General features: G+C 50.5%; 4 protein-coding genes and 1 long non-coding RNA gene across 6 annotated transcripts; 2 read left to right on the forward strand and 3 right to left on the reverse strand.

Annotated features, from left to right (window-relative positions):
- Positions 1–592: 592 nt before the first annotated feature.
- Positions 593–5,757, reverse strand: foxa1 (forkhead box A1). Its single transcript, XM_023951682.1, has 2 exons — positions 5,335–5,757; positions 593–3,467 (listed from the first exon to the last, which is right to left on the reverse strand). The coding sequence occupies exons 1-2, from the start codon at positions 5,398–5,400 to the stop codon at positions 2,310–2,312; spliced, it is 1,224 nt and encodes a 407-aa protein (XP_023807450.1). The 5' UTR covers positions 5,401–5,757; the 3' UTR covers positions 593–2,309.
- Positions 5,758–11,522: 5,765 nt separating this feature from the next.
- On the reverse strand, positions 11,523–14,270 carry LOC105358201 (C-type lectin domain containing 14A). Of its 2 annotated transcripts, none has more exons than XM_011493767.3 (2): positions 13,647–14,270; positions 11,523–12,737 (listed from the first exon to the last, which is right to left on the reverse strand). In XM_011493767.3, the coding sequence occupies exon 2, from the start codon at positions 12,704–12,706 to the stop codon at positions 11,558–11,560; it is 1,149 nt and encodes a 382-aa protein (XP_011492069.1). In that variant the 5' UTR covers positions 12,707–12,737; positions 13,647–14,270; the 3' UTR covers positions 11,523–11,557. The 2 variants fall into 2 exon arrangements, with proteins under 2 accessions (XP_011492069.1, XP_020556424.1); XM_020700765.2 differs by having other exon boundaries at positions 13,594–14,270.
- LOC111946844 lies at positions 12,624–15,248 on the forward strand. The gene is made up of 2 exons (XR_002872626.1): positions 12,624–12,731; positions 14,616–15,248. It is a non-coding gene; the product is annotated as an uncharacterized LOC111946844 (long non-coding RNA).
- Positions 14,901–25,677, reverse strand: sec23a (Sec23 homolog A, coat complex II component). Its single transcript, XM_004085345.4, has 20 exons — positions 25,589–25,677; positions 24,875–25,145; positions 24,745–24,802; positions 24,587–24,673; positions 24,274–24,510; positions 24,090–24,169; positions 23,872–24,016; positions 23,637–23,795; positions 23,404–23,519; positions 23,048–23,171; positions 22,890–22,970; positions 22,726–22,815; positions 18,380–18,486; positions 18,034–18,187; positions 17,737–17,814; positions 17,499–17,660; positions 17,152–17,238; positions 16,447–16,602; positions 15,581–15,646; positions 14,901–15,500 (listed from the first exon to the last, which is right to left on the reverse strand). Exons 2-20 carry the CDS (start codon positions 25,093–25,095, stop codon positions 15,411–15,413), a joined length of 2,298 nt encoding a protein of 765 aa, XP_004085393.1. The 5' UTR covers positions 25,096–25,145; positions 25,589–25,677; the 3' UTR covers positions 14,901–15,410.
- On the forward strand, positions 20,198–21,417 carry LOC111946836 (neuromedin-K receptor-like). The gene is made up of 3 exons (XM_023951703.1): positions 20,198–20,427; positions 20,504–20,657; positions 20,748–21,417. Exons 1-3 carry the CDS (start codon positions 20,220–20,222, stop codon positions 21,118–21,120), a joined length of 735 nt encoding a protein of 244 aa, XP_023807471.1. The 5' UTR covers positions 20,198–20,219; the 3' UTR covers positions 21,121–21,417.
- Positions 25,678–25,809: the final 132 nt, after the last annotated feature.

The raw sequence follows: 25,809 nt of genomic DNA on the forward strand, positions 1-25,809 counted from the left end.
GGCCGATGTCGAAATGTAATTTCAATGACAGAACTCTTCAGAGCCACCTTCTATAGGTCTGCGGAGCGGGTCCGAACTGGGTCTCTGGTGCGGTTCTGTGTTCCAGGTTCCGGTTGGAGCGTCGCTTGGGGTCCCGCTACAGCACTTTGGGCCGCTTATTCCTGGGCCGGGTCAGGGGTTCTGTTTTATTCTGGATGATCGTGCGCGTCAGCTGTTTGTTCCCGCATTATACGTGTTTACAGCGGGAGCCTCTTTGTTTGTTTGTTTGCGCGCGCACGCCGCAGCGTCTCGCTCGGCACCTGTGCGCGCTGAGGATCGCGGACGCGGGTAATTGGCGGTAAATTACTGGATCAGCCCGGCATTTCACGCCTCTGAGAGCGAACATGCGTGAAAGAGCTTCACTTCAGAGAGGAATCTGCGGGGATGAGGAACCGCAGCGGAGGGAGGCCGCGGAGAGCCGGCGGGTCCGGCCCGCGCAAACACGCACGAAAATACGGAAGAACGCAAAGATGGGCGCGTGCACAAACCTGTCCGGGGTTTTTGAATATTTTCTCAGATGAAGAACAGATTTGATCTGACTTTTTATACCTGATTTTTTTTTTTTTTTTTTGCGCGCGCGCGTTATGACATCCCGAAGAACATCAAAGAGCCGGCAGCTTTTTTCCAGTTTTATTTCCAAACCACAGAATAAGTTAATGACATGCAAAAAAAAACACAGAGAACAGACACACACTCCATCCATGCACGTGGCAAAAATCAGTGGCCGGGAGGCCGCGGGGGAAAAAATAAATAAAAGAAAACTGGTTAAGCTCGTCCGCAGACTGGACCCGACCTGACGCATGCGCTCAGCCGCACAGCTGCTGGTTCTGTGGGCTGAGCCCGAACTGAGATCGGAACCACAAAAACAAACCACGTCAGAAGAGATGTCAAACTCACTGGACGAGTGAGAAGCATTTCCAACATTTTGGTCCATTTATTCATAACATTTTCTTGATTATTTTTTCTAACAGTAAAATCAGCTTAATGCGGCTTAAAATAAACTAAAAGACAAACAACTAACGAAGACAAAGAAAAAAAAACACAAATGAAATATTAAAAATCAAATCATTATTTAAAAAGGATCTAAAAAGTCCAAATCAATAAATGAAGAAAATGTTTGGAGGAATGCTCTCAGCTGCTGGTTTTACAGATTTCTGCTTTATTTCCCTTTTTTTCTTTGATGATTTATTTAAATACAAAAAACCCCCGAAGGCCTCGCTGAGGTTCTGGTGGAGGTTCTGGGAGAGGAGGACAGTGTAGTAACGGTTTAAGGACACTTTTAAGTGTAAAAGTTGGGGGATCGAACCAGTGAGAATAGCCGTTATCCCTCAGGTTCTGAAAGGTTCTACTGGTTTGTGGCCCGGTTACTTGTTCTGGCTCAGAGTGTAACACACAGATGAAACTGGGGGGGGGGGGGCAAACCTCCGGCGGCTGGGAGCATAGCTGCTCTGATTTGGCTGAAGTGACCCTTCAGACAAAAAGTCTTTGAATCTGAGCGGGTTTCATGCTGGGGGTCGTGACCCCGGGGGGGTTGGCGGGGCGGCAGACGAGGTCGTGGGAGAAAGAAGTCGGGTTGGATCAGGAGAGCAGATCCTCATCGTCGGTCTGTGGCGGACGACCACAGCGCCGGCATCTCGCAGCTCGGGTCCGCGTGAGAGCATCAAAGGAGACACGGATTTAGCAAACCTCTTCACGGGCCCAGGTCCACTGGAGGATCTCCAGAACTTCTGGGTTTCAAACAAAAAACTACTCATCTTGAAAAAAAACCCAGACCTGGTTCTGAGGAAGTTTGACGCAAAGATTCACAGAATTTTATTAAAGCAGCCGGACTCTGAGCTGATCTGGACTCTGGCGGAACCGTGAAGGACTGGTTCGGCTCAGATGTTATCTTGTTTGGGCTTTGAACCCGACGGCATGCAGGACAGAACCGACACCATGCGCAGTACCAAGCACAGAACCAAACGTTTCAGAACCGGACAGCAGCTAGTCATTCAACCCAAAACCCGGCAGCTAAGCAGGTTCTGAAAGACCAGTCCAGGGGTTCAACTGTAGGCTGAGCGGCACCAGCAGAGTCCAGTCCGACCCAGTTCTGATACTGTTCATGGGTCAAACTGAGACCACACACGGCCTCAGGTTCTACTGGCCCAAACCCCACGCGTCTCAGTTCGGTCTCAGTGAGTGTAACAGTTGGGTTCTGCTCTGGAAGAACCCGTCCGGATCAGTACCATAAGTCCATTACAGCAGCATGCAGAGGGTCCAAGTCGGGGCAGCTATGAGGAGCTGTTGAGGAGGGGGCGGGGGTACATCCCCTGGTAGTAGGAGGCCTCCAGCGGCTCCATGGTCCTCCCCCCCAGACTGGGGGCGCCCCCGGTGCTGTAGGGGGAGTACTGCAGGGCCTCATAGGCCTTCAGGTCCAGCTTGTGCTGCTGCTCCGACGACGACATCAGGTTGTTTATGGAGAAGGGGTGGTTGAACGAGTAGTGGGGGTCTCCTTTCAGGTGCAGGGGGGGCTCGTGGGCCATGGAGTGTGGGGGTAGCGACAGTGAGGACAGGAGCTGGGAACCAGTCACTTTCAGCTCCGCCCCCGCCCCTCCCCTCAGATCCAGACCCGGGGGGGAGGCCGCGTGGCTGGAGGAGGCCCCGGAAGCGTCCATGAGTCTGGCGGCTTTGATAGAGTCCTCGGCGGGCGGGGCCCCCTGCAGCGCCGTCCCCTGCTCCTTCCTGCCGTCCGCCTTTCCCGATATCTTCTTCTCGCACTTGAACCTCTTTTGGCGCCGGAGGTAGCAGCCGTTCTCAAACATGTTCCCCGAGTCCGGGTGCAGGGTCCAGTAGGAGCCCTTCCCTGGCTTGTCCGGGGACCGCGACACCTTCACAAAACAGTCGTTGAAGGACAGCGAGTGACGGATGGAGTTCTGCCAGCGCTGCTGGTTCTGCCGGTAGTACGGGAACAGGTCCATGATCCACTGGTAGATCTCGCTAAGGGTCAGCATCTTACTGGGGGCCTGCTGAATCGCCATGGTGATGAGCGAGATGTAGGAGTAGGGCGGCTTGGCGTGGGGGTAGCTCCGTCTGAAGGTTTTGTTGTCTCGGGCTCGGTTCAGTCCGGCGCCGCTGTACGCCATGCTGGGGCTCATGGCGGGGCTCATGCTGCCATACGGGTTCAGGCCCATGGAGGCCTGCTGGCCCGACACCGAGCTCATGCTGGACGGGCTCAGCGCCCCGCCCATGGAAGCCACGCCCCCTCCCAGACCAGACATGGCCACCGGAGCCGAGCCCGCCATCGCCCCCACGGGCGAATGGGTCAGTCCAGAACCACTGTAGGACATGTTGAAGGAGCCGGGGGTGGTTCCACTGCTGGACATGTAGCCGGACATGGAGCCCATCCCGAGCCCAGAACCCATCCCAGCGCCGCCCATCGGAGAGTATACCTGCAAACAGAACCAGAACCAGTTATCCCCCGCAGGCCCACCTCACATGTGCAGAACCAAGAGCTGCAAGGCCCAGATAAGATACTGAGCAGAACACAGGAAGTTTCATCAGTGGGGTTTGATACCAGCCTGACCCGGTTAATAAAAACCCAAAAGAGATTCCATTCATGATTATCATCATTTTTACACAAGTTTGAGATGAAACGGCGCTTTCTGAGCAGCTCAGAATGTTCTGGATCAGCAGGCTTTATCCGGTTCTGGACCAGATTTTTTTCAAAGGAACCATCATAGTGGTACGCACCTTCCAGAACCACAGACTGAACCCGAGACGTGAAATTTTGAAGAGGATGAAAGCTCTAAACCCATTCCAATGACGAGAACCTCTTTGTTCTGATCCGGTTCTAGTGTGAAGGGACTACGTGAGGTTCGTGGGTCCAACACATCTAATGAGTTTCATGATAAAGTCCGATTCAGCTGCAGCTGGAGGAGAACAGGTTCTGTTCCCACGTGTCTTTTATGGCCCATCAGAACCCCAAGGTCACGTTATTGTTATGTTATTATTACTCATTATAATATATTATTATTATTATATTATATTACAATTTTATTTTAACAGTTTACTAACATTTACTAAATGTACCAAAAATATAGAAATTATTGAATATTTTGATAAACATTAATTTAAATCTAAAACAAAAATAAAAAGCTCCTTGTGTTTATTAAAAAAAATGATGGTGAATATTTTCCCCAGAAATAGATTTATTAGAAAGACGGAGTCGAGGTTCGTCTGCGTGTTCGGACATGTGGATGAGGTTCGGTCCGTTTGCCGCCGCTGCGGGCCTTCCCGCCTTCGGTCTTCACGGAAGCAAAGGACGGAAGAAACGAACTTTGGATGAAATGTTGTGATTTGTAAAAAGAAAAAAAAAATTAAGAGTGGTTCAGACTGAGAGAATATTATTTATTTATTACCGTTAATAATTGTTATTAATAATTAATTCATCATTGAGTAAATTCACAAAAACATTTATTAATGCTGCTCAGATCCATTTAATTTCGGGGGATATTATTTTATTCCTTTTTAAATAAAAAAATGAATGTTTTTATTCATACATATATATCTATATATATCTATCTATATCTATATCTATATCTATATCTATCTATATCTATATCTATATCTATATCTATCTATATCTATATCTATATCTATATCTATCTATATCTATATATCTATATCTATATCTATATCTATCTATCTATCTATCTATCTATCTATCTATCTATCTATCTATCTATCTATCTATCTATATCTATATATATATATATATATATATATATATATATATATATATATTGTAATGTAATAAATAAACAAATATTAACCCGTTTTCCCTAACATTTAGATCAAAATTGTTTAGGTTTAAACTTAAAATCATTTAATTTAATTCAAGCAAACGGCAGTAAAATAACATAAAACAAAATGTTACGAGTAAAAAGAGAAATTAATCCGAACTCCGTGTTGGAAGGATAATTGCGTTTTAAAACCTTTAATCAAATGATTTTTTTTTTTGTAAAGATCGGGCACGCGCGCTTTGGAACCAACAATAACATTTTCAAAATTAGTCATTTTTTAATTTTATTTTATAAACAGATAAAACCTTTAAAATATTTTTTAGAGCGGATTATTGTTATTTTTTAATTTTAAACACCTGCAAAAAATTTGGATCCGAATTTTGAATTTTTAGTTTATTTTTTTTCTTTAAATTTTACTTTTTCTAATAAGCATCTTGTTACTTTTCTTTTTTCTTTCGCCTCGCGACCCGTCCTCAAAGTTCTTTACCGGTAGTTCGGCGCGCGCGGTACCGACCTCCTCGCTGTAGTAGCCGGTCCAGTCCGGAGCCTCGTGCCCTTCCATCTTCACCGCACCCAGCATGACGGGGTCCGCTCCGGGTCAATGGCCCCCTGTCCCGGTTCGGTCCGTTGTCGTGCGTCCGCGCCGCGCCGAGCCCAGCGAGCCGCGCGCACAGAGGCAGAGTGAGGAAGAGGAGGAGGTGACGAAGGTGACCTGCGGGCTGATGTGACGCTCCTCCTCGCGCAGGTCCAGCCCCCGCGCCCCCCCCGCCTCCTGCTTCCCCCCTCCTCTATGATCAGCGTCGGACCAACTGGATGGGTTGGGGGGGGGGGGGCTGTCACGTGGTGGGGGAGTCGAGCCGGAAACTCACCTGCGGGTCACGCGGACAGGTGTATAGTTGTTTGCTCGAGCTCACATCCGGTTAGTCTCACGAAGTGACGGTGGGCGGTCCTGTCAAAGTGGAGATGCCTTCTGTAGGGGCTGGAACTGTGACGGAACCGAAGGTCCAATGCAAACTCAAAGTCTCTAGAACCAGGCGGAAGGTTCTGGTGTCCGGACGGAACTCAGGTCAGGAGAAAGTCTGCAGATTCCTCCTGAAAGAGTTTTTTATCATCATCTGTGAAGTGACCATGGTGGGCGTGGCCTCTGACCGGAAAGAGGCGGGGCCTAAAATGTTCAGAAGAAGAGACAATCATGAAAACAGGAACCGGTTCTGTTCATTGATCTGCCTCAGAAATACGCGATAAATGAGTGAATTTGTTGTCAAGGCAACAGAAAGATGGAGCACAGGTCACAGGAACATTTATCTGTTACAGTTTTAATAGCTGTTCCTGTCGCTCTACGCATGCGCAGCGGTGGATGGGTTCGATTCCTTTTTCGCTCTTTGAGGCCCAGAAGAAGCTAACTACAAAAAAAGAGAAAATGTCATGAAATATTAAAAATAAAAAAGGACGGAATGATTTCAAATGAAAGTAATTAATCATTTTTCTAATTCTTTTGTGTTAAATATTCTTTTTTTTTACCATTAAAACTTTTATTTAATTGAATGAACATTTTCTTGAAAAACGCCACTTATGTCAGAAATTTGTTGACTTTATTGAAAAAATGTTCTTACAAAGTAAAATATTCATTTCAATATTTAACTTTGTAAGAAATTGCCTCGAAGTGTTTTACTAGTTTTTTTTCACTTATTTATTCAATATTTTTTTACAGTTTCTGTGATATAAGCTTTAATGTAAAAGTGCTTACGTTTAGTTTGTGTTAAAGGCACGTTAAAAATATTAATTATGATTAAACTGTCTGCTTTGGTTGGATCTCTGTGGTTCTGATCTCAACAAATGTTCAGAAAAACGTTTGAAGGATTTTAAATAGTTTTAGATTTTTAGGATTTTAGAAAATCAGTCGAAGTGTTCCTCTTTACTTTTCACTATCTCTGTTCTCATGAGAACTTTGTTGTTGTCTTTTAACCTGTTTTTTGTAAAAATGCTTTTGTTAAAAGTTCTGTGTGGTTCTGAGACCCGGTCCAAGAGTTCTGACGGGAAGAACGGGTCTCATTTCCACTGACAGTGTGTGGATGTTCGGCACCAGGTGAAAACTGGACAGGAGCGGTTCTGGTTTCAGTGGTTAGGGTCCAGAACTTGTTCAGGCCCATTCTTCTCCTCGCCTCCTGGACTGCGTCAGACCCGGGTGATGGAGCTGGTTCCGGTTTCGGTGTGACTCAGTACCATAAATCCTGTAGCTGTCAGTCAGGACGGCGCTCCACGGTAATTATGATGTCACTGCAGAGACTGGAGGACTTCGGGACCAGACCTGGACCTGAACCTGGATGTGATGCCCCCCCCCCCCCCCCCCCCCCCCCCCCCGGGGACAGCGAGAGGGTCACAGGGAGGGTAAGGTGTGTTTGGGCTCAGGCTGAAAGACGGCGTGTGTTCTGATCGTGAGTCAGAGCTTTAATTGCAGTTCCTCAGCTTCCCGCAGAACCGGTTCACTTACGCGTCAAAAGCCCGGCGAGCGGCTGACAAGCTCATCTTGTGACCTCTGACACCGGGTCTCGCCTGAAAGAACTGCACACAGCCAAAATTCAGGACCCACACAGAACCCCAGAGAGACCAGAACCACATGGTTCTGCTGGAGGAGCCAATTCCTTCGCCGTTCAGCAAAACCCTTGCTTTTCCATTGGTTCTGACCCGGTTCCTCATCATCACTGTTGGTGGGTGCAGCACATCTCCTCCTCCAGGTCTGATCCCAGGAAGCCTTGCTCAAAGGCTGCCTGCTTCATGACAGCTCCTCTGGCTCCCTCTGCTGGTCATCCTGTGAAATGCACCTGAAGAACAGATGGACTCGGACCACAGGAGAGGAGGAGGTCCAGATGGAACCACGCAGACAAAGAACAACATTCTAGAGAAAGTGGAAAAACTGTCAAACAGGAGGTCCAAACACTGAAGATTAGGAAAAGGCAGCTTAAAAAAATTGAAGCAAGATGAATATTTATTTCAGACGAATACATTTTACAGCAAAGAAATGTACAAAAAGTACGAAAAGATGAGTAAAACAGAAACCATTAACAAACACACACACACACACACACAAAAGAACAACACACAAAACAAGAACTGGCTGTTACTCATCTGCAGGAATCTTTGACACTAAAACAGAATCTGCTGCTAAATGAAAGTAAAATATAATAAAAGTGACATCAAAGCATAAAGTACTGTGATCCACAGATGATTAAAAAAAGTTCAAACGAGTAAATAAATGCTTTAATCAAGTATTTAAAACGTAAGTAAACAGTAAGAATAATAATAGTAAGAAGGTTTTAGGGAGGCGGACAGAAGCTCGTCTGTCAGGACGGTTCTGGAAACCGTCAGCTGTTGTTCTGGAACATGACCCGGTTCTGTTGGTTCTGACTGAGCCTCACGGTGAGAAGTGATGCAGAGTTCTGCTCCCAGCCTTCAAACCGGTTCTTTTTTTAAATGTTTTTTTGTTGCAGTTTCCTTGTTCTGTGAATAACTGCAGCTGTTGGGTCTGCTGTCCTTCACCAAACAGGAAGGGCGGCCTGTGCGCTCGCATCACTTCCTGTTTCTGTACCAGAGGAGGTTAAACATCTGTGGAGGGGTGGAGCCACGCCAAGGTAACACAGGTGAGTGTTTGAATGAGTCTATAAGTGAACGTCCCGTCCAAAAGCCGCAATTTAACTCAAAATGATTTCGTTTTATTATTTTTTTATTTTTAGTTTTTCTCTATAAATAAACAGGATTTGAGCGAAAATAGGTTTGTGGAAATTTGTGAGAAAGATTATCAGAAAAGTAAAAAATCTGCATGGAAGACATTTTTAAAAACAAGAAAAACTTAGTGAAATAAATTAATCTTGAAAATTTTATTCCTTTAACTGTTAAATGGATCTAATTAAAAAAATCTGAAGCAGTGATTATGGAATGTTTATTCTAAAAAAAGTTTAAATGTAAAAGATCTAGAATTGTCTGCTGGTTCTGCTCCGTTCTCTCCATCCGTTCATCTTCCAAAGCTGCTTTCAGAGTCACGAGGATGCTGGAGCCTATCCCAGTGAAGGCGGGGTTCACCCAGCAGTCTGTCACCGGGCCACACAACCACACATGAGCCACACAACCACACGAGAGCCACACAACCACACATGAGCCACACAACCACACAAGAGCCACACAACCACACATAAGCCACACAACCACACATGAGGGCCACACAACCACACAAGAGCCACACAACCACACATGAGCCACACAACCACACAAGAGCCACACAACCACACAAGAGCCACACAACCACACAAGAGCCACACAACCACACATGAGCCACACAACCACACAAGAGCCACACAACCACACATGAGCCACACAACCACACAAGAGCCACACAACCACACATGAGCCACACAACCACACATAAGCCACACAACCACACATGAGGGCCACACAACCACACATGAGCCACACAACCACACATAAGCCACACAACCACACATGAGGGCCACACAACCACACATAAGCCACACAACCACACATGAGGGCCACACAACCACACAAGAGCCACACAACCACACATGAGCCACACAACCACACAAGAGCCACACAACCACACAAGAGCCACACAACCACACAAGAGCCACACAACCACACAAGAGCCACACAACCACACATGAGCCACACAACCACACAAGAGCCACACAACCACACATGAGCCACACAACCACACAAGAGCCACACAACCACACAAGAGCCACACAACCACACATGAGCCACACAACCACACATGAGGGCCACACAACCACACAAGAGCCACACAACCACACAAGAGCCACACAACCACACATGAGCCACACAACCACACAAGAGCCACACAACCACACAAGAGCCACACAACCACACAAGAGCCACACAACCACACAAGAGCCACACAACCACACATGAGCCACACAACCACACAAGAGCCACACAACCACACAAGAGCCACACAACCACACATGAGCCACACAACCACACAAGAGCCACACAACCACACAAGAGCCACACAACCACACAAGAGCCACACAACCACACATGAGCCACACAACCACACAAGAGCCACACAACCACACATGAGAGGCCACACAACCACACATGAGGGCCACACAACCACACATGAGCCACACAACCACACATGAGGGCCACACAACCACACAGGAGCCACACAACCACACAAGAGCCACACAACCACACAAGAGCCACACAACCACACAAGAGCCACACAACCACACAAGAGCCACACAACCACACATGAGCCACACAACAACACATGAGGTTCACACAACCACACACTCACACATGAGCTACACAACCACACATGAGGGCCACACAACGACACATGAGGAGCCACACAACAACACATGAGGAGCCACACAACAACACATGAGGGCCACACAACAACACATGAGGGCCACACAACCACACACTCACACATGAGCCACACAACCAAACATGAGGAGCCACACAACAACACATGAGGTTCACACAACCACACACTCACACATGAGCCACACAACCACACATGAGGGCCACACAACAACACATGAGGGCCACACAACAACACATGAGGGCCACACAACCACACATGAGGAGCCACACAATAATAGATAATAATTTTCAATAATAGATAATAATAATCAATAAAGATGTGCTTCCTTAAACCAAATCCTTGCATGCACAAGGAGAACCTACAAACTCCACACAGAAAGAACCCACCCAGGATTCAAATCAGAGTATTTCTGCTGTCAAACAAGAGTGCTGACCGCTGGACCACAGTGCCGCCTGCATCCTTCTATCTTTAAGTAATGAATGGAATCAAAAGTCAGAAAAAGCTCATCAGAGGAAGATTTGGCCTTGACAAACAGCTTCAGCCTGAAGGAGACTTATACTCCAGTAAGAGTACCTTTGATTTGAAGTAATAATACTCAAGTCAAAGTAAAACTACAACAGACTGGCAGCCTTTTCTGGATGTGTCCTGCCTTCACCCAACAGTAGTTGGGATAGGCTCCAGCAACCCACGATCCCAAAAGACATTCAGAAGATGGATGGCTGTAGTAATCTGAATCATTACTACAGTAAAAGTAATAGAAAAATAATTGGTTGAAATACTACTAAAGTACTTAGTAATACTTTATTTAAAAAAATTACATTTGAATCATTGTGTGAATTCTGGTATTTTCAGAGAAACGTCCTTTCTCACGTCTGTTTGGTAACGAAGTTAAAAAAATATTTAACTAACAAAAGAATAAATCTTGAGATCTGGAGTATTTTAATCCAACAGGTTTTGAACGCGTTTGCTGAAGACGATATCCAATATTTCAACTTTCACTTTCCTATTATTAAGTTCTTGGATTTGATCCTTTTTTCTTTTGGATCTGTAGCTGATTCCTGGCTTTTATCTGTGGTTCAGTAAAACAGTTTTAAGGAATAATTTTGTTTCAAAAAAGTTACTTAAGCAAAGGTAATTTATTACCCCCCACCCCCCACCCACCCCCCGCTGACAGAACATCAGTTAGTTTCTGCTTCTGAGGAGAAACCTGTTATGACCGCCTGTCAGACGGTGCGCAGGGCAAAAAGTCCCAATTAAACAGTTACCTTGGTGGGGAGGTGACACACCAACCGGACCCCCCCCACCCCACCCCAGCGGTGTGCTCCTCTTTTTCAGTCTTTCCTGCTGAAGTAACTGGACAGGCCCCGCCCCTTCATCTTGCCTCTTTCTCATTGGCTGTCTCGCTCCTCATCCTCATCTTCTCAGTTTCAGACTTGGCCCGTTTCTTGGACCTCCTCATCATGCAGCACTTCACCGTCACCACCGCCGCCACCAACAGGATCAGTGCCGCTGTCCCGACCAGCACTGGTACCAGCAACCCGAACGCCTTGTTGTCGTCCTCGCCGGCGTCCTCGCTGGCGTTTCCGCACGTGGCGCCGTCCGCCTCTGTGTCGTTGGCGCAGATGCACCTGTACGAGCCCGGCGTGTTGATGCAGGCGTGTTGGCACGGCGTGCTGATGTTGCACTCGTCCACGTCCACGCAGCGTGCTGAGGCGTCCTTCTGGAAACCGAGGTCACACGGCTGGCAGAGGGTGCTGAAGTTGGCCGGGGAACCGTCGAGGACTCGCCATGTCAGGGGCCGGCCGTGACACACCAGGTCCACGGTGATGTCAGACCAGCACTCCAGCTGTATCTTGGTGCTGTTTGGCGAGTCCATGACGACCGCACGGTAGGGGATTTGAGGAAGGTGACAAGGGCCTGAGGCGGACTTGGCACCTGTGCCCGGCCGCGGTGCCGCTGGAGTGGGTTTTATGGTTGCAGGTCTGATTCCAGGTGTCGTCGGTTCTGGTTCTGTTGGTGCAGGTGTGCTGGTGGGTCTGCCGTCTGTCGGTCCGTCTTTCTGCTTACAGATGAAGCGGTGCGTGTTTTTGCAGGAGTCGGGAAGAAGACCCAGCTGCACTTCAGACCCCACAAACTCATGGGTGACGGCGCCGCACCTGGCCTCAATGCAGGTGAGCTTCGGCTCCTTCACCCACCTCCTCACCTGCGTGACCTGACCATTGTCCTCCACCCACCGGAATCCTCGCAGGGGGTGAATCCGAGAAACACATTCGTTTTTATTCTTCCTCAGCCCGATCCAGAACGTCTTCTCTGCTGGTGCTGAACCTTTGAGGAGCTCTGCGATTCGCCGGACGTCCTCCTCGTTGGCGAGGCTGGCCAGGACGCCAGGGGAGCACGCCTGCATGGCCTGAGCAAAGGAAGCTGGGAAATCGCTGAGGGTAAACCGTTCTGCCGGGGCTTCTGGAAGCAGGAAGACCAACGTCCACACGGACGTCCAGCAGAAGAAAAGCACACCTGGCATCTCTCCAAGCCCCGCCCCCTCTAAGGTAGCTCTGTCAAAATACAAATAAACAGTCGTCAAAAATGTACTCAAGGGGCCCCAGGACCGAGGTCCGTATTCTCGTGACTGTTTGGTCAGTGGATCCCTTGGCTTCTAGTATTGGATCCATGAACCTTCGGGCCCTTGACTATTGGGGGTCCTGACTCTTTTGGTTTTTAAATGTTGAGTCCCAAATTTCTTGGGGCCCTTGATGCTTGAGTTCCAGAATATCTAAGATCCTGAATTTTCAGCCCCTAAATGTTGGGCTTCTGAGCCTTTGGCCGCCCGTTACTTGTTGGGCCCCATGATTCTTTTGGTTTTTAATTGTTGGGTCCCAAAGCTCTGGGGGCCCTTGACAATTGGCCCCAGAATATTTGAGCTCTTCATTTTTCGGCCGCTGAACATTTGGGTTTGAACTTGTTGGGGCCTTAAATGTTAAGGGCCCTGACTCTTTTGGTCACTAAATGTTAGGCCCCGTGGTCTTGGGACCTTTAACTCTTTTGTTCAAGATTCCTTAATATCCTGATTTCCCGACTCCTGAACGTCCTCTTTCGGTTTCTAAATGTTGGATCCCAGGCTTTCGGGGCCCCTTCACCTTTTGGTCCTGGACTGAAAATTGAGCCTCTGATTTGTTGTCTCCAAAACATCAGGTCAGAACAGGTGGTAAGTTGTTGGTTCTGATTGGACCTCACTATCCGCTTCTGTTAAAATGAGCCACATTGGTTAACCGGGCTCTCCAGCATAACCCCATCAGCCCGATTCAGCAGTAAAATTCCAGAGTCAGAAACTGAATGAAATCTGCTGCAGATTTTAGATTTCAGAAGCCACCCACCACCCCCTCCACCCGTCCGCCCTCCACCTCCACCCACATGTCTTTCTGCCGTGAAATCCCATCGAGCCGTCAGGAATCCGTTCTTCTTACCGGCCCCCGCGGCTCCTGCCTCCTCCTTTGTTCTCCGGTTTTTTGAAGTCTCTTTCTGGTGTTCGGTTCTTCGGCTCTCGTCACCTCGCAGATACTCCGCGATAGCAGCTCTGCTCTCAGATGCTGGCCTCACCCTTCGTCCTCCCGCTCCTCCTCCTCCTCCTCTACAGGAAGCGTGCTTTGTCTTGATAGGGCAAACTGGTTTCCTGCAGAGAAACGTTTTCAAGTGACCAGACTCAAACCCCGAGAGTTCGATCCCAGAGCCAGGAGACGCGTGGCTTCCGCTCATTGTGGAGAAAGCCTCAGCAGTTCTTGCTGCTCTCTCTTTATTTTTTTAAACATAAAGTATAAGAAAGTGTCGTTTTCAGCAGAAATCACAGCTGAAATGTTCTCTGACAGATTGTTTCCCTTTAGCACTGATGTTGACCTTAAGGAAAACCTGGAGATGATGTCAGTGATGTTCTGGGTTTTTACCCTACAGCGTCCTTCCTTCATGCTGCTCTCTAACTCATAGCTGCAGCTCAGCGACGTTTAGAAGACAGTCAGAGCTTTCTTGATCCATCACCGGGAGGTGGAGGTCCGTGCTGACTGCAGGACGGAGGTTATCTGAGGGGGGAAACATTCAGCACAAATAGCCTCAGTTTTTTGCTGAGATTCACTCCTAAAGGTCAGGGTTCGAGCCGGCGACCCCACGAGTCCCGGCCAGCCGCTCTGCGGTGGATTGGATGACTCAATCTGCTCTAACTTCACTCCGGTCCGGGAGAACCGGACCTCGGTGTGGACATTTCTGAAGGAGCAGAGGAATCCCTGCAGCTCACTCAGATATTTCCTGCAGGAAGTGTGTAAGAATAACAGGAAGTGCTGAGGCAGGGTGGCTGTTGTCATGGAAACAAGCGTGCATTTTTTTGTGTGTTTTTTTTAAAGCCATCAGAACGCTGTAGCTGATTCATGTTTAAGTTTTCATTACAGTAATGAGGCGGCGTTTCCTGACTCGCAGAGATTGACCAATGAGACGCTTCAGGAGTCAAACCCCCCCTCCCATCTTCTGATTGGCTCGTTCAGCAGTGCCTCCCACCAGACTACTCTCTCACAAAGCTGAGGTGATGACTGAAGAGAAAAACGGCTTGTGCCCATCTCCAAAAAGCCTGGAGGCTGTTGTCACGGCGACAGAACTCTCCTCTCCTGTAGGGGGCGGTGCAGCGTTTCGTCTGCTCATCTGTACTTTGAGCTGTAGAAGAAGACAGAGACGCTTCGTTTTTCTCAGAAAACTTTTATTACAAACACAAACAGAGAAACCGGCGGGTTTGCTCCCCGGCCTGCACTTGACGTCTGAGGTGAACGCGGCGCCGTGGAGCCAGGCAGCAGGCGGGAGTCCACGAACGCTGGAGAACAACAAATCAGGCTGGTGTGGAAATGTTTTCAAGTGGACTCTCAGTCAAATGTTCAGAGGTTTGCATCAGTCGACCATGACAGGTTCCCGTCTGCGGGGAGCTCCTCAGGCAGAGAGCATTCTGGGAGAAGCCAAAGATCTGACAGGCTGAAAAGCTCAGTGAGCTGCCAGAAGCTCCGCCTACTTCAGGTGGTAAAGGTTAAAAATGAAAAGCAAAGAATTAGGCAATCAACAGCAGAGCTCGGGGCCTCGGGTCACTGTCAGGTGAAGGTCAGTCGGAGTGTACGATGGTTGTTCTTTAAAGCCCAGGCAGCAAATGCAGCTATGACACTGAATTCGGGGGAGGGGGCGCTGACAGGTGGGCTGCACCAGGTTCAGGCGGCGCTGGACACCGCCAGCTTCTTCAGGTGGTCCATGAACACCTGCAGGCTGACGTCGTCGGTCAGGATGGGAGCGCCAGACTCCTGGAGGAAGGAGGAGGGACGGGTCAACGGCGGCTGATGCAGCAGCTACGAGCCCAGAGGTCAAAAGGTGAGGCCCTTACCTGTCCCCAGGTGTACATGTTGTTGTGGGTCTGTGACGGGTTGACTTTGGACAGCAGGAAGCGGGCCTGTGAAGAGTTGCAGGTCAGAACCGGGCAGCAGTTTCACATGACAACAGCCTGTTCTGATGCTGACGGGTTCTGCTGTCAGCTGATCCGAGCCTCAGAGCTTCTGGATCCAAATGTTCTGATCATTTCCTAAACTTTCAACCTTTTCTGTCTTTTTATGTGTTCAAATCTTCAGTCCATTTTTCGTAGCTGATCATCTTTAGAGAACCAAAACTCATTTCTGTTCGGCCTTCCTGAACAAATCTCTATCTAAAAATTTTTATCTTTGATCCTTCTGCACCTTGAATCATCTAAAGGTCAGAGGTCAGATTCCCTGTGACAGAAAGGCCGTCTGGAACAGACTTTACAGCACTGGTTCTTTTCTAACACGGCCTGTAGGCGGAGCTCTTCTCATTTCGGTGGAGGAACTCGGTTCTGACCTCCAGTTTCATCAGTGAGATCCAGGTTCTGATCGGTTCCCCCACAGACTGTATCTGAGTGACATCATCCATAGAAAACAGTTCACCTCAGACTCAATTCAATTCATTTTCGCCATACGGTCGTCGCCACGTTGGCGCCGGACGCCGTCAGTGAGCAATGACCGGTTCGAGTAGGTCTGAGTTTCTATGGCAACCACTCCCACCAATCAGGAGGGCCCCGCTACACGCCCTGTAGCCTACGTTAAAGTGGGCAGGGTCCGCCTACTTTTAATTGAGGCATCTGATTGGTCGGTTTATAACTTGAGGATTATCTACTGAGTAACAGCCAGCAGGTTTGGAACGGCGAGGGGGAGGAGTCACGTTGGCGTGGACCGCCCTCACCTGGCTGCCGCCTTGCTCCGTGTCGATGTATCTCGGCATGGGGAAGCGAGTGTGCAGCAGCTCCCGCGCGTCGTCCTGGGGGGCGTCCAGCAGCTTCTGGAAGTTGGCGTACTCGGGCATGTTCTGGTAACCGGCTTTCCTCCACTGAGCCACCGTCTGGCAAACACAGACGCACAGACTGAAGCGCTGGGAATGCTGGGAAATAGTTCGGTTAAAACACCGTAACATTTACAATACAACTTATAGAGATTATATTGTGTCAGTTAGATCATGCATGCGGAGGTTACGTTCTAAAAATGACAAGACAAAGAAAATTGATTGACAAGCCCTGCAGCCAATCAGGACAGAGAACAGTGAGCTGTTATAAAATAAGACATGTAAAAAACAGCGAGACCACAAAAGGTGGTCCGCCATCCGGTGAGGGAACGCCGTACACGCAACACTAAATCCCAGAAATCTTTGTTCTGCAGACGTTTCGAGACCTTTTGATGTTTTTCCTTCTGACATTAAACCAACTGAGGAGGAAGTCCAGACATTATACCCTGCACCCATAATGCACTGCACCAAAGCAGCGTTTGGTCTGCGACTCTCATCCTCAACCAACGACCCTTTCTGAGATCTGCTTCACTGCCCGCTTTGATCCGTAAACAGAGGAGGAGGAGGAGCCCGTCTGGACCGGACCGGACCGCTGAGGCGGAGACGCACCTCTCCGTGATAGATGAGGATCTGGAAGAAGGTGTCCATGAGCAGGATCCGGTCCGGCAGGATGCTGCTGCTGTCCAACAGAACCGGCTGAAACACAAAGGCATATCCATCACTCATCAGATCAGCCACCATCGGACTCTGTCTGCGTGTTCTGGACGGGTACAGAGACCGGATTCCATCATTTGGACCCATTTTTTTCTGGGTCTCTTCAATTCCAAGCCCCAGAAGATCTGCAGGAAGTCGTGTTCCTGATCTCAGACAAGGGTTCCCTTATCTGTGATCAGATCTTAGACGACAGCGACCATGCCCCTCCCCCCCGTCCCTTAGGTGCGAGGAGGCGGGCCGACCTCGGGGGGTCCGTTGAAGGAGTAGGCGTAGAGCACGGGCTGGATCATGATGAGCGCCTGGGTCAGGTCCTGCCGGTTGAAGTGGTGTCGGTAGTAGGTGCTCTCGTCCGGACTGTTGTTGAACACTTGCAGGAACGGAGAGCGCCGCAGGTGGAACATGAACTGTGGACCGGAACCACCGTTAGACGGGCCGGGTGACCGAGCAGCGTGTGTGCGGTGGTGGGGGGAGGAGTCTCACCTGGGGGTACAGAGAGAAGGTCTCGGAGAACCGGAAGGAGGTTGGGTCGTCTTTGTGGTAATCTCCAAACTTCTGACACTGCAGGAGAAGACAGACGGATCAGAACCATCCGTCACAGCTCACCCCCCACCCCCCCAGACTGACATAAGGGTCTGGGTATCTAAAAGGCTCCAGTGTGCGCACAAGACTGTGCACGTGTGTTCTATTGAGAAAAAAGCTGGTAACGTTATTTGGGTTTTAATGGGTTCTAAATAGTTTGGGAAAGCTGAAAGATTCTGGTGGTTCTGGTCTTCATACCAGTCGGATCAGCTGTCGGTCCAGCCACCTGAGCACGTCCGGCCCCTCCTCCGTTTCAGCCCGATACACCGCCAACCTCGCCATCAGAACGGCAGCCGCCTCCTGGTCGAAGGACGCTGCGATGCTCTGGATCTGAGTCTGAGCGTCCGCCCAGCTGAGGGGATCAGAACCATCATCAGTCAGAATCAGAACCAGTCACAGAAACACAGGTGAGGTAGAACCGCACAACCAGAGAGAGAACACACGCAGCTACACAAACATCCAGACTTAAGTCATTAGAAAAGATCAAGCTCAGAACAGAACCATGTTTCTAGACTGAAGTGAGGTGTGTAGAACCGGGCCGTACTTCCTGGCTGTGGTGCTGACCCGGATGCGTCTCTGTCCAGAGGAGTGCTGGTACTGGGTGACGAACTGGATGGCCCCCCGGCCGCCCTGAGGAATGGGGGCGTTGTGCTGCAGTGAGGAACAGAGAACGGGTTATTGTGAAACGGGTCAGAACACGTCTGCGTCAGGGTGGGGGGATGATGTCCTTCTGCCGATTCTGACCCAAACAGAACCAAGAAAAGTGGACAGTGATATAATCTAAGATGAGTGTATCTGGTTTACTCTAAAGTTCTGACGGGATCAGAGAAGTTCTGCAGGAGGTTTCTGTGATCCGATTGAGAGTCTCACATTGGTTGTTCCTGGCCCTACATGGTCTGTGGATCTGGTTCTGGCTGCAGGTCCTTTGTTCTGGTAGCAGAAGATCTCAGGGGAAGACTCCGAGTCATGATGATGACGGAGAAACAGTCAGAACCGTAGCAGAACCTCTGGTCTGAGGTTCAGCACCACCGTGATGATTACACACCTGAACACCTGCTATTATCTGAGTCAGCCCGGGTGACAAACCGCTCTTGTTTTGGTGATGCGTTCATGGATCGTGTCCAAGTCCGGTTCGTGACACCAAGCCGTGGTTCTGGAGGCTCGGGAGCTTGGGGGTGGGGTTGTTATGGTTGCCGCGGCGAGCAGAGTTTACGGTTCAAAGGCCGCGGCCCGCAAACACGCTGCGGATATTAGATGTTGACTTTGCTGTTCCTCGATTGCTGCCATCATCCTCATCATCACCGTCTCAGCAGGTGACGGACAGGAGCGCCATGGCAACGCCCCAGTGGAGGCAGCCTTCTGAGCAGGACACGCCCCCTGCAGCGCCAGCTCACCTGCTCACTCCCAAAGATCAGATCAGATCAGACGGGAATGCTCTCCTGATGGATCCAGACCAAACAGAACCAGAGCTAAAGAGACGGTTCTGACTGCCAACAAACCGACGCCGAGGACGGCTGGATGACTCACGGGAGAACGGAACCAAAACCGGAAAACCAGCAGGTATGCTCTGATGGGAAGAGTTCTGGCCTGTTGCTGAGCTACGTACCTACAGGGGTAAGACTCCTTGGACCTCAGAACCAACAGAGTGTGACGCCTGCTGACGGTGAGTCAATACTTCTGGTGGAGCGAGCTAAACTGAAGAAGACAGTTCAGATGAAACCGGGTCCAAACGTAACCACAGACACACCGGTTATTATAGAGACCGACCCAATTAGGTCTCAGCAAAACAACCAGGTCACATTTCTTTCTATGCAGATCTGGGGAGCTGTCGGGTCCAAATGGGTCCCGTCTGAGCCCTGGAGTACTTTGTGGAATGCTGCTCACCCCCAAACACGATGACGCCTGTTCTGAGGGTTCTGTACGCGGGGCTCATGGTTCTGTCGAGTGCTGCTTGCATCTGTGGGAACCTCCTGCTTCTGCTGGTTCTGATCCTCAACAAAGAGCTGTGGTCGGACACGGTGGGCTTCACCCTGAGCCACAGCCTCAGCGACCTGGCCCTCGGACTCTCCACCATGCCCTTTGCAGCCCACAACGCCCTGTTCCGGCCCGCCGGACCTCCCAGTGAAGGCGTCCTTTGCCAGGGCAGCGGCTTCCTGTTCCTCCTCCTGCAGACGTCTTCAGTCCACTCTCTGGCTTGGGCCACCGTTGACAAGTTCACCGAGATCTGCTTCGCTCTCAGCTACAGCAGGATCTGGACGGGCCGCAGAAGTCTGGCTGTTCTGGTCCTGGTCTGGCTATTCTGCCTCGCCAGCGCCTCCCTGCCGCTACTGGAGTTCGGCAGCTACTCCTACAGCGAGTCGCGGTTCCTTTGCTGTCCAAGGTTTATGCGCAGCAGCAGCAGCTTTGTGTTGCTGTGGACAGTGACCGGCGCCGTGGCGCCGATCCTGGCCGTGTGCTGCCTGTACGGCTACATCGTCTATGTGGCCCTGAAACAAGCCAAGAGAGGAACCTTCATGTGCAACGAGCTGCACTGCTTCTACGTTCCTGCAAAAAACTACCTGAGGAGCTCCGTCGTCATGGTAACCACCTCAGGTGAGTTCCGTCTGAACACCAGGTGTCTCCAGTGTCCGGGTCGGTGGAAAACAAAGTTCTTTGCTGGTCTCCACAGGCTGCCTGCTGCTCTGCTGGCTGCCGTACATCTCATCTGCTCTCTACGAGACCTTCAGCGGTCAGCAGAGTCCGTCTGCGACTTCCACCTTTTCCACCTGGCTGGTTCTGACCGGCGCCGCTCTGAACCCCTGGATCACCTGCTTGACCCAGGCGTGAGTACAGCGAAGCAGATCCAGCATTCAACTGGGTCCACGCCAACGGTTCAGTTATGAGGTTTGGGACTAACGCCAGGCTCTCTGCAGCAGGTACCGGGTCGCCGCATGGCGAGTTGTCCCCCGCCTGCTTCAGAAGTGCTGCAGGACGTCCTTGGAGACCTCCGACATCCACCCGAACAATCGGATCAGAACAACTAACAGTTCCACGAAAACTCTAATCTTGGACCCCCGTGACCACACGGACGCCGCTTCGTCTTCAGTCCAGAAGCCAAAGCTGCTGCCGTTGCAATGCTCTCAAAGAGAACTCTGGGAAATGCAGTCCATTCCAGCGACTGGTCTGCCTTCAGCACACCAGAACCTGACAGAAACTGGCAGAACTTTACAGGACTTAACGGAAATGCAGCCTTGTATGTGTGCTGCTGGATGGACCGGGTCGGACCGCTCATCCAGAACTATATGATACCGAACGCAACCGCCCCGCCCCAATTGGTAGCCCGTTTTCCTCCTTTTGGTGGTCATGACGACCTTCATGTTCTGGACCGTTTGTCAGCAACGACCTTAAACCAGGTTTGGTCAGATGTGACATTAAAGTGGTTCAAAGATCCAAATCCCTGTTATTTGAACTTCTGCAGGCTAACGGTGACCTCCAGAGGTTTGGGAGAACATCTGTGGTTTCTCCAACCTAACATGCTGAAGAAGTATTTCTACATGTTTGTTCAAAGCTGAGCCCAGGAACCCGTTGGACCTCAGCAGGTCCAGACAGCATGCTAGTTCTCCAAGAACAATCTGTCTGCAGAAGAAAGGGATGTCTTCCTCTGCTGAAGTTTGTGGTTGATGACCTCCAAACATCACCAGACGGTCCGAGTCAATGTTGAACAACAGTCAGGAAGGACCGTCTAGCAGAAGATCTGGACCTGAAGGATCCTAAAGCCCAGCTGGAAGTTTCCTCTTGTGAGTTCAGATCGAGTTGTAGGTTTTTAGTCCAAGTCCAGTCTCAAGTTTATGGTCATAGGTATTCCGGTCCTAGTATTTGGTCACACGTTCCAGTCGGCTCTCACGCTGTAGGTTGTAACTCCAAATAAAGCCTTAAGTTGTTGGTTACAACTATAAGAAAAGTCTTGAGTATTTATTGAACCATAAAAGTCAAGTTCCAAGTCTGTGGTTGTAAGTTCTGCTTCATTCTCGAGTCCGTCATCATAAGTTGACAAATCGAGTCTCAAGGCCGTGTCACTCAGTTTCTGAGTTTTGCACGTATTGAAATTCCGTCTTTGGTGATAAATGCGTGATCTACGTCAGTCACACGTGTTTCTTGTATTCGTCGTTCCTCAATGTGTCGAGGGTTTCAGCCGATGGGTCTTGACATGATTTTAGTTTTGGAGCTGTTCAAAAGTGTTTGGTCGGTTGAAAATGACGCAGTTTACGCGTATTGTACGTAGTCTATACAAAGTTATTACCTAAATCTTAAGCAGTTGTGTGTGATTTTTGTGAGATGCAAATGTGTGTCTTTCCACGACGTTCCACGTTTGTCTAACAGACTTTTCACGCATGAACCTCAGATGTATAACTTATATCGCGTATAGGGCCCACGTGTCACGTTCAAATTAAGTAATCGACGCACGAATCACTAATGGATTGCACATAAACTGCACAATAATCGCGATTGGTTCATGTTCCACGTTGGCTTAAGTGCTCATTGCGTGGTTTAGTCGTACTTCCTCCGTGGTCTTAGCGTGGTTCATTTGTGATAAGTTCACCAGAACCTTTCATGTATGACCAATTTGCGCAAAATGTACGTAGTTTCTGTTTGACACGGCCTTTCGTCACAAGTCCAAGTCAAGTCCTAATGTTTTGGTTAAAACTCAATGCCAAGTTCTGAGTCTTTGGTCACGAGTAGAGTATGGTCACAGGTTTGAAGGCTTTAGTCACAAGTTAAAGCTGAGTTCCAAGTCCTGAGTTCAAGTCAAGTCGGAAGTTTCAAGGCTTATGTAAAGTTCCCGCCTGTGAAGCTGAAACCTTTAGATATCAAGTCCACGCCGCTAACGTTGACTCGAGTCTGTGTTCTTACCTGGTTGACGACCTCAAAGTAGAGAGCCAGGGTAGTGCTGGGATCCAGACCGCAGATCTTCCACTGCGAGGTTCCTCCAGTCCCGATCTCCTGGAACCCAAACAGCTCGGTGAGTTCCTGTCCTCGGATCAGACGAGGACTTGACTTGTGTTTGGGTCGCTCACGTTCTCAGAGACGCAGGGTCCTTTGGCATTCAAGGACACACAGGGGCCGATGGCTCCGGACACTTTGATCTCTCTGGACGTCTTTAAAACAAAACCCAGCCAACCTCACATGGGGCACAGCTAGGGCTGGGGGCGGAGCCTGGGTTGAGCATTTTTACCTTGACCTCCAGTGTGCCGCTAAAAGCCATCCGGAAGCTGCCCTGAACATCCTTGCCAAAGACCTTTTGGAACGTCTGGTTGAACAGAGCCGTGCTGAAGGAGTCGGCCATCACCATGTAGCCTCTGCGAGAAAAAGACACGGTCATGTGACCTTCCAGCACCCCTGGCCAAGGAGGAGCACGTCTGCTTCTCCAGCTGGGTATCAAACTTCAGTGGTCACAAACAAAACACCATTTGAGGTTGAAATCAACTCGGCTAGACCTGCTCCTGATCTGTACAGGAACCATCCGCCTGAACGTCAGAACCAGGTTGGGTCAGCAAGTGTGTGTGCATGTGAGCGTGTGCACGTGCGTACCCCGTGTAATTGGGGCAACACTTCATCTCCAGCAGCCCCGTCTGGTCCAGCGAACAGGCGTAGATGTCGATGATGTGTCCGCTGGCCGCCGCTCTGTTGGCCAGAGACTCAAAGTGCTGCAGCATACAGACACACAGAGGCAGACTGGTTCAGAACCAAAACCTATCGGACCAGCAGAGGAACCCGTCCTGATCCGGAAAACGGGTTCTGAACTTGGAGCCGCTCTTCCTCACCTTGGTGGCTTTTTTCATGAACTTGGCATTGTCCTTCTCGATGTCATGCCAGGACCTGATGGGGGTCTTCAGCTCATCCCCTACCACCATGCCGGGCCCCTGCGTCGCCGGGCCCCCAATGAACGTCATGATCCGAGCCCCAGCATTGGGGAAGGTGCACTGTCGGCAAAGATGTCCGTCAAGTTCTGAATGACGTCCATGTCAGACTGTCATCCCGCCTGACCCCACCCCTCACCTCCAGGAGTCCCACAGCGATGGACAAGGCGACGCCCAGCGAGCGCAGTGGCCTCTTGCCCTGTGTGACGGGCCAGGGGTCCCGCTGAAGGCCGCTCAGGAGATCCATCATGCTCATGTCAATCTTCTGGACCGGCTGCAGGAACCTGGAGGAGGGCGAGCTCAGATGTATTCGAGAGGAACGCAGCAGGACGGACGGACGCCGATCTGAGAACTCACCTGTTGGTCAGAGGAGGCTGCGCCGCCGTTTGAGGACCCCGACTCTGAGCTGCCGAGGGTTTTGCGAGACCCAGCATCTCCTGCAAAACAGGTAATAATGATGGCTGCCTCCAGGCTCCAACACCCCCCCCCCCCCCCCATTACATCTGCACCCAGGCAGCACAGGACCAGAACGTGGATGTACCTGCAGCTGTTTGGCGCTCAGGTCCTTGGTCCCCCTAAAGACGTAGCTTTTGGAGATCCCCTGGCAGCCCAGCTCATGAACCTGAACCATGCGTCCGAAGGTGATGAGCCCCACCAGGTTGGTGGGGGGCAGCAGAGACAGGGACATCTGCAGGGAGTCCTTCAGAGCCTGCAGGTCCTCATCGTCCATGCAGGTGTCCACCACATACAGGAAGACCAATGGCATCTGAGGCCCGCGCTGCCGGCAGAGACCACAGCGGGTGACACACCTGAAAGGAGGCGGGTCCCACCTGTCTGACGGCTGCTGGACTCACCTGGACCACATACTCGATGGTGGAGAAGTGCGGCAGCAGCTCCGCGGGTTGGTTCACCTCGGAGATCCCGGCGTACGATGGAGGGAACTGAGAAAAAAGGACGACAGGTCAGCGGCGCCCCCCCCACCTGGGGCACACCTGGAGCTAACTCCACCCACCTGGTTCCTCTGGTAGCAGAAGTTGCACGCCCACAGCTTGGCCCTGTAGTCCACCTGGCTGAAACACACACGTGCAGGCGCTCAGATGGGCGGGGCTCACGGACTCGCCGGCTTGTGCCGCCGTTCTTACCAGAGGGGGTTGAGGACCGCCCGGCAGGTGGCCCGGCTGCACAGGACGGGCTCGTACTGGATGGGGGGCAGGTCCATCCTCTCCTTCAGGGGGGTGAACAGGGCCGCCACCGGCACCACCATCCGGGTCGCCTCCAGGCGGCTGGACGGCCACACGTTCCAGCTGAAGCGGATGCCGTCGCGCTCCTCGTTCTGAGCGATGTACTCCGCGAAGGTCGCCATGGCAACGCGGGGGGCGGGGGGGGAACAGGTGTGGCACTGACAGGTAAAGGCTGTAAAAAAAAAAAACAGCACAACAAGAAGAATCAGGACCAACTCCACACATCTTTAGGTAAGTGAATTCAGAACCCCCCTGCAGAGCCAGGAGCCCATAGACGGTTCTGGAGAACTTCACCGGAGCTGCTGACGTCATCAGCGTGTTTACGAAGAAGAGTTTACAAACATTCTATGTTTTTGTTTTTTAGAAACCGGAAACTCCGAATCAGTGAGGCCGACCCGCTACAAGCTTTGCTGCTCCGTCAGGTTCGGTTCGGTAGGTCCGGTCCAGCAGAAAGCTAGCCTGAACACTATTATGTTTGGGTTGGTTCTATTATTAGAACCCACCCGAACCTTTTCTCAGCGGGACTCCGGTGCCGTTTCTTCCTGCAGTGACGTCACGCAGGTCAACCCGGAGGATTCGTCAGAACCGGTGAAGTTCGGCAGAGCTGGAACTTACCTCCTCTCGGGACCGTTTCTCCTCACCAGTGACGACGCAGCGGTTCAATATGGCGGCAGTCGCCACGTCAAGACGAAGAGGGCCCGAAATGAGAGAGGAGTCACTCTGAGCGAAAAATCCGAACTCCTCCGACATCCACCGAACCGACGAGCCAGACACGGCGAACACGAACCACCAATGAGTAAATGGATCAATGTGACGTTATGCTTGGCTCCGAACTA

Source organism: Oryzias latipes, chromosome 22 (genome assembly GCF_002234675.1).
Source record: "Oryzias latipes chromosome 22, ASM223467v1".
NCBI classification, from domain to species: Eukaryota; Metazoa; Chordata; class Actinopteri; order Beloniformes; family Adrianichthyidae; genus Oryzias; species Oryzias latipes.